Source organism: Cystoisospora suis, assembly GCF_002600585.1.
Source record: "Cystoisospora suis strain Wien I chromosome Unknown contig_2404, whole genome shotgun sequence".
Classification (NCBI taxonomy): Eukaryota; Apicomplexa; class Conoidasida; order Eucoccidiorida; family Sarcocystidae; genus Cystoisospora; species Cystoisospora suis.
The window spans coordinates 6,895-15,184 of NW_027155203.1; the positions used below are offsets into that span (position 1 = coordinate 6,895).

The 8,290-nt window shown below is 42.4% G+C and overlaps 2 protein-coding genes across 2 annotated transcripts; one reads left to right on the forward strand and one right to left on the reverse strand.

Moving 5' to 3' along the window:
* Positions 1-3: 3 nt before the first annotated feature.
* Positions 4-1,461, reverse strand: CSUI_005012 (uncharacterized protein; the record flags this gene model as incomplete). The annotated part of the gene is made up of 1 exon (XM_068065192.1): positions 4-1,461. A coding segment is annotated over one exon (309 nt), but the record flags the coding sequence as incomplete, so codon positions are not given.
* Positions 1,462-3,600: 2,139 nt separating this feature from the next.
* Positions 3,601-7,436, forward strand: CSUI_005013 (uncharacterized protein; the record flags this gene model as incomplete). The annotated part of the gene is made up of 3 exons (XM_068065193.1): positions 3,601-4,601; positions 5,397-6,607; positions 7,250-7,436. Coding segments are annotated over exons 1-3 (1,725 nt in total), but the record flags the coding sequence as incomplete, so codon positions are not given.
* Positions 7,437-8,290: the final 854 nt, after the last annotated feature.

Here is an 8,290-nt window from a genome sequence, read left to right on the forward strand (position 1 = left end):
CTTCTCTCCAGCTACATACACCCCCTACAGGGAGAACTTCTTTTTCTTTTTCTCTCCTTTCTCTCTTAACAACAACCTCCTGTAAAAGAAAAGAAAGTGAAGGAAAGACAGAAAGAAGAGAGGAAAGAAAGAGAAAGAAACCTGTCTTTCTCTCGTTGTCTTTCTTTCCTCCTCCTTCTTCGTTTCTTCTTTCTCTTAACTCTTTCTCTCCGAGGAAGGAAAGGAGAAGGCAAACGCAGACAGCCAAGTTCGCGTTAAATGAAGAGAGACAAGAGAAAGAAAAAGACAACAACGAAAAAGTCTGAGACAAGAAAGTTTAGGCTGAACATGCGGAGAAAATTGAAGCATGCTAGGAAACTCTGGAGGGGCTGGAATGCTCTTCAACTTCCCTCTCTCTTCTTGTCTCTTTCTCTCTTTCCTTTTTCCCTAGAAAGAGATTTATGTCAAAAAAGTCTTTCTATCTATGTGTTCGTCTCTTCTCCAGTTCTCTAGGAATGGATGAGAGGCTTCTTTTTCTTCTTTTTCTTTCTCTTCTTCAGCCAAGTCGCAAACAAACAAACAAGCACAGGGCTGTCGTCCAGACAGAAAGGACAGCTCGAGAGAAAAAGAAAGATGGAGGGAAAAACTTGAGAAGAAGAGAGAGAGATGAAGCAAGGAAACAGAAAGAGACGTGTCTGAGTCAGACGATAGACAGATAGATAGACAGATAGATAGACAGACAGAAAGAAAAATAGCGAAAGAAAGAAAGAAAGAAAGAAAGGAAGAAAGAAAGAAAGAGAGAAAGGAAGAAAGAAAGAAAGGAAGCTCAATGCCCTGGCGGTGAGACCAATGAGGCGGTTTTTCTTTTACATCTATATAGATGTGACAAAGAGAAGAAGAAGAAGAGGGAAGGAAAGAAACACATCAAGAGAAAGAGACGACTCCATCGTCCGCTTGGTCAAAGAAGAAAAACTCACAGCCAACTGCCGGCCGTTCTCTTTTGAAAAGGAGGAAAAAGAAGAAGAAAATAAGAGAAGACAGCGCTGTCATCTCTTGCCCCCTTCACTATGATCAATGAGAGAAGGAAAAAAGAGAAGAAGATCGAAAAGGAATGAATGAAAAATTTGCTCTTCTTCTCTCTTCCACCGGTTTGCTTTCGGGAAAGCAAGTCTCATGACCTCTCTCTTTTTACAATTCCTCCTCTTTCTCTTTCTTTTCTCTTCTTCAACTCAAAAAGGTCTTCTCTCTTTCTCTTTCCTTCTCTCTTTCTCTTCTCGGAGCTTCTCTGGCGAAGACAGAGCGCGGGTGAGAAGAAAAAAGCGAAAGGCAACCGTCTATCCGCTGATTTGAGATGGCGAGAGAAAGAAAGAAGAGTGGAGGTGTTTTCTCCGGCTTGACAAATAAAGAAAAATGAAAAGAAAGAAGAGAAGGTAATCTGCAATGATAAGAAAAGAGACGAGGAATGAATGAAGGAAGGAGTGAAGATGAATGAATGAATGGATCGAGAGTGTGCTGAAATAGCCGGCAAGGAGGTCGCTCACTCTCTCTCCCTCTCGTTCGCTAGCTGAGAATGGTGGTGTGTACATACACCTCCTAATTAGAGCCATTCTTGTTCCTTCTTTTGAGGTGTACATACACCTCAGATATGGCATCTGTAGACTGGAGCTTTCCGACCTCTTTTGAAGGCGGGAAGTCACAATGCTTCCATAGGATGTTAAAAAGATGGTAGACAAGAAAAGTGAACTTCTTCTCTTTCATGAGACATCTCGATATGTCTTTCTCTTTTCTTTTCTTGGCTTGTTTAAAATCTCAGAAGAAAAGGAGGTAGAAGAAGAAGAGTGGATGAGATAAAAGAGTATCTCTTCTCTGGACATACCTATAGACTACGCAGGGAGATACGGCGCCAAGGATTTCCGCAGAATCTCTGCTCGCAAAAGAAAATGAAATAAAGAAAGACGTACTAAGACAAAGAGAGAAGGAAGAACGGAAGAGATACGTAAGAAAGAATGAGAAAGAAAGAAAGAAAGGAGCTTTTACAGAATTGACGGGACATTGCAGGAATACAGTACAAGAAGAAAAGTCATGAGAATGTGAAGCCTTCATCTAAGAAACGTCTTCACAAAATCTGCGAAATAACTACCTTGAGATAAAAGAAAGAAAGAAAGAAAGAAATATCTTCTCTAGAAACATCCCTCTGCAGAAGAGAAGGTCATCCACCACACAAAAGAACGTCCTTCTCAATCTCTCCTCCTTCCGTGACTTCTTGCTAGCTTTCTTTGCTTCTCGCTATCTTTCTTTCTCTCTCTCTTTCTCTCTTGCCCCTCTTTCTTTCTTTCTCTCTCGGTCTTTTCCTTCTTTCTTTCTTTCTCCCTTCTTTCATTCATCTCTCTGTAGGCCTTCCTGAGGCCTCTTGTAGGCGAGATTGGGATACTTTACGTCGTGTAGACACAAGTCTTTCTCTCTCCTTTCCTCCTTCTATTCCGACTATCTTTCACCTAGGATGGATTCTCTTCAGCTAGGAGAAAAGTCGGTGTAGGGTCATCGGGTGTACGTACACAGGAAGAGGCAGGCAGGAAAGACGTATGAAGCAACAAGTTTACATACCTAGCTGTATCGAGAGAGAAAGAGGGAGAGACCTATAGACACTTTCCTTCTCATTCGTTCAAGAGAGAATGAAAGATAGATAGAGCCGAACCTCGCCATGTAGTCAAATGGAGTCGACCCCTATGGAATCTTCCTCTGCTGTCACATCATAAGAAGTATCCACGCTATTGATCAGCTATCTTTCTTTGGTTTATTCAAACGAAAGAAAAGAGAAGCATCGGTCTAACTAGAAAGAGTATTGGCGAAGAAGCGATCTCTTCATTCTATCTTCCTTATTTCCCTTCGTATTCTGTCCTGACTCCAAGGAAAGAAATCAAAAAGAAAAGAAGAAGAAGACTGTTGATCTATTCTCCGTCTCTGTCTCGATCCCGACGTATCTTCCTCTTACTTTCTTCCTTATCAAAGACCGAAATGACATTCATGTCTTCACGCTGAAAGAAGAAGAGAAAGAACACCTTCTTGTGTTTCTAGTGTATATACAGCAACAGAGACAAGCCATTCCTTTCCGCCCTTCAAGCGCTTCTCTTATGACGGTGACTGCGGAATACCACTTGCACCAGCGGAGGTGTAGCTGTGCTAGGTAGTAGGAGTAGTAGTACATTAGGCTTTAGAGACAGTCAGCCTGTTTAGAGTAGGAAAGAGAAGAAAGAAGCAATCCATCCGCCTTCTTTTTCATGACAGAAGCGAGACGCCTTGAAAAAGAATAAGAATCTAGATATGCGTAGGTATGTATAGCTGATCTGTATGTACAACAGCTATCTTCCTTCCCCCCTCGAGCACGAGAAGAAATGTTTCTTCTCTCAATCAGAAGACGACGAGAAGGAGAGACCTTTCTTTCTCTCCAAGAGACTGAAGACTCCTCATATGTTTTTCTTCATTACGCAAAGCCACATCAATAGCACATGGATGCAGATTTGCAGAAAGGACTTGCTAGCTGTCCGTACTCCTGAACAACACCCGTTTGAGGTCCAAGGTGTCTATACACCTCAAAAATTCATTCTGCATGCATGCGAAGATAGATGATGGAGAGATAGAAAAGGACGATGAGCGAGCTTGCCGTTCCTTCAACTTACTCAATTCGTCATTTGAACTCCTCTCAAAAGGTTCTCTTCACCTCTCGATTCTTTCGAATGAATAATCTCTCTCTTTTTCTTTCTTTCATCTTGTTGACTTTGTCTATACGGACAACGATACAGAAGACAATGGCAACTTCCTTCTCTCGAATGCTTTCTTGTTTCTCCTTTCACCCTACACATCTCCCTCTGATATCTATTCATTCACTTATTTGCTATATGCACTCATATCTCTTCAATCCATAACTCTCTCTCACATCTCCTTGGCTTTTTACCGGTGTGTATCTTATCTCCTTCTTCTCTTTTCTCTTAACTCATCTCTTTCTTTCTTAGCGTCTTGTTTCTCTTCTCTTCGACTCTCCTTCCTTTCCTTGTCCCTCTCCTTGATCTTTCTCTCTTCTCTTCTTACTGTCATGAGCCCTCCCGCTCTTTCTCTTTTTTCTCTGTTTCATCTTTCTTCGTTCTTCTCTCTCCTTTCTTCGACCAATGAAAGCAAGGATCAGAAATCTCTGTCTTTCAAGTGTATGTACACCTCTCACACACCGGGGCTTCATCCCTGCCTCGTCTACTTCTTCTTCAGTGCCATATTATAGTCTCGTCCTTCTCTGTAAGACACTATGACGGGGGGACATCGAAAGGCGCTTCTATCCACAAGCCAAAGAGATGAAGGAAAGGTAACAAGAGAAATTTTGAAGAAAGCAAAGGAAGAAAAGTCCAGCTTCTCCAAGTCATCTTCGTCTCAACAGAAAAAAGAAAAACGACGAGAAGATGAGGATGATGGCGGTAGCGGCGAAAACGAAGAAGAAGAAAAGCAAGAAGAGAAAGAAGAAGAAGAAGGGAGAGGAGAAGTGATGGGAGGCTATATGTGGATAACTAGGCACATTATGCTCTCACCCCCGATTCTTCCTATATATGAAAGACGTAAAGAAAGTCTTTTCTTTAGGCGTAAGTTTTTCTTCTTGCACTTCTCTCTTAGTTGCCCTTTCGCATTTCTTGTCTTCCTTTCCTTACAGAGCGGCCCCTATCGCATCTTCTCTCCTCTGTTACCTCCTTCTCTCCCTCTTGAGCTCTGGAGTGTAGATAGATAGACAGGTAGACAGATAGGTAACTCACTAGGTAGAGCGATAGGGAGATCAACGAAAGAAAGAAAGAAAGGTAGCAAGCTGAAGAACGATAGATGGGTAGATTCGATGTCTAGCTACAGCTCGACAAAGGTGTATTCCTGTGCGAATCTGTAGGGTTCGATACCTGTGTGTACCTCCATCACCTCAGCCGAGATCTTTCCTCTTCATCCCTTCTGAAGGAGGGGCTTTTTGTCGCTGAACGTCGATTGTATCTCCCCAGCTAGCCATCGACACACGATCCTCCTCATGTAGACAAGAATCGATGTGTTTCTCGTAGGCGGTGTCTGTGTCTATGTCATAATATGTCTATATGTATAGCTACATGTATGGATGGATATACCTCTTCCTGTACGGCCGTACGTATATGATGAGTGCATGCATGTATAGATCTCACGAAGTGTTTGATCCATACAATGTGTGCCTGGCTGGGAGAGTCTTTTTCTGTCTTTCTTTTCTTTCTTCCTTTCTTCTTCTCTTCTTCGTTGGACTTCTTCTTTTTTCCTTAGCCGAGACGGTCGGCATCTCCATACACCTGCCTTCATTCCTCTTCAATCTTGTGTCAGATCTTTTTCTCTTCCTCTGTTTCTCTCATTTCTTTCTTTCTTTCTTTCTGAAGATCGAGCAAAACGACAGGTTGAAGCCACAAGTGAAGAAGAAGAAGAACGAGACACTGGGGGAGTTTATCCGCTGTCTCTTCATGGCGTGTCTCTTCTTCTCCATCTTCTTCGTCGTCACTCTCCTTCTTCTTCTCCTCCTCTTCTCTCTCTTCCTCTCCTACCTCCTACGATCTCTTCTTCATCTTCTTCTCCATGTATCTCTTCAAGCTCTTGCTGGGAATTATCTTATCGCCTTCTCAGTCTGTTGGGGATCCGCCCTCTTGAACTTCTTCTTCTTCTTACAGATCAGCGTATCTTCTCTCCTTCCTATCTGCGTTCTTTCTTCTTGTCTCTTTTATCTCGTCTCAAGAATCGAAGAGCATCAGATCAACATACCCAGCCTCCTCTCATTCTTTCTTCTTCTTCTTCGTCTTCCTCTTCTTCTTCAGTGCCGTCAACGACTTCTTCTTCTTATGAATCTTCTTCTTCTTCGTCATGCCGTTCTTCTCTTTCTTCCTCATATCTCCCATCTTGTGAAGAGAAGAAAGCTTCTTATCACTGCGGTGTACAGACACCGCGAGAGAAAATTTCGCCAAAACGTCTTCGATCTGCATGTGAGGGGCGAGAGTCGCATCACGGGCAGCCTCTCGTAGATAAGAAAGAAACAAGAGATGAAGAAGAAGAGAAAGAAGAAAAAGAAGAAAGAAGAGGAGGAAGATATTTGGATACTCCTCATATGAAGAGAGAAGGAATACAGAGAGAGGAAAGAAAAAGAGAGGAGAAGAGAGAAGAAGAAGAAGAAGAAAAAGATAAGAGATATCTCATCTCCTCTTTATCTATGATCTATGAAGAAGTTATAGCGACATGCCTTGTCTTCTCTGTCATTCTTACTCTTGTATCTCCGTCATCTCCTTCTCTTCCTCCTTTTTCTCTTTCTTCTTCTTCTTCTTCGTCAGGTTCTCTATCAACCTCGGACCATCAGCTTTCTTCAGGTTCTCTTTCTTCATCTTCTTCTCTTGTAAACAAAGGCGAAAAGAAGAAGAAGAAGATAAAACCGAGCGATTCGAAGCAGACGGATGAAGGTTTATCTGATCAGAAGACTCCGGATGTCCCTGTGTCTGAAGAAGATGTCCTTAGGGGGAGGAGCAGGGGCTTATATTCGGTTCTATCGTGGATAGATACTGTATTTGTAAAAAGCGCAGCGTCACCTCATCTGAAGAAGGGAGAGCTAGTAAGCAAGCACATATCTTCTCTTCGGCTTTTCTTTCTTACAGAAAGACAGACATCTAAGAGAGAAAGGCATCTAGGAGGTGCATCAGATCAGCAATAGATTCAAGATAGATGCTGCATGCCTGTGGCGACGTATTATATGTGTGTATAGGTACTGTTATGGCTATGTCTCGATTGCATGGGTCTGTACATATGTATGCATGTAGACATAGTTCTACCATACATCTGTCTGCCACATATGCATAGGGATATATATATATAGAGAGAGACTATATGCATGTATCTATGGTGGGTGCATGCATGTACATCATAGTAGGAGTTCAGATCTCTCCAAGTTGCTTTGCATGCATGTCCCCTTTCTTCTTCATCTCTCGTATTTGGAATCCCTCATACCTACAGACGTACACATATATTCCATACTCTATCTCTATATAGGTATATGTGCTTTTATGTAGAATCCGAAGTCGTGTTGTATATCCTAGATATATGTCGATAGACAGTTGGAAGGATCGATAGAAGAAGTGACGGATGTACGGAGACTCTTTGCTTCATTCCTAACTACCTCCACCTCCACAGAAACCAATCCTTAAGGCAATTCTTTTCTTTCTCTCTCTCTATCTTTCCTGTCTTCTCCGTTTATAAGGCGAACCTTTTAGATGAGGAGCTGATAGCTGCCCTGAAAGGATCGTGGTCGTACTTGATGAAAGTTCGAGGTGTATCTGAGAAGCGTCTTCTCTTCTTTCTTCGAGCGCTGACGGAACACCTCGTGCATCCGAACCTAAAGAAATCGGAGACAGGGACAAGAAGAAAGAATAACGTTCATGTCAAAGGTAAGAAGCCTTCAGAAAAAGAAACAGAAGAAGAAAAGACAGAATGAAGAAAGAAGGATTTCTATCTGCCCGTCCTTTGTTATGGCCTGAGGGGTTCTACCAGGGGATAGATATCTAGAAAGGAGAGGATCTTACATGAAGAAGGAGACTCTTGTAAGCAAGCACATATCATCTCTTGACTACAGGAACAAAGAAAGAAAGAGTGAGAAAGAATGAAAGGAAGAGAGGCGTATAGAAGGAGGTTTCTTCTTCTTCTTCCTTTCGCATTGGACAGGTTGCGAGGTAGAGGAGATCTGCAGCAGCTATGCCTATGGAAGTCTTCGATCTGCAGAAGACACAGATATCCACATCTATGGCGAAGTATGTACGGTAGATCTAAATCTATCTATCTGCCGAGAATCGATCTGTTAATCTATCTCTCCATCCAACTATCTATCTAGTTCCCTGCGTCTGTGTGTATGTCTTCGTCTGTTTTCTTCGTGCTTCAGGCTCTGATCATCTCCACGTGGATATATCTCTCTATATATCTATGAGTGTAATTTAGTATGTAGAAGTCACACATACCTGTCTATCCATCTCTCTGGATGGGTCGTCAATCCTTTTATATCTGTCTCTTTCTCTCTCTGTCTGTATCGATTCATTGACACTCGAGTATCGACCACCATATCTCGCAGATATCTTACCTACATCTACCATCGTCTGTGGATCTATCTGTCTATCCATCTCCACAAGTTCTTTCATCCATCTGTCTATCCATTCTGCTATGTCTATCTCTCCATTCTCTATCTGTCCGCCAACGCTCGTCTTCTTCGCTCTTGTCCTGTTCCTATGTCTCTCTTCTCTCTCTCTGTCTC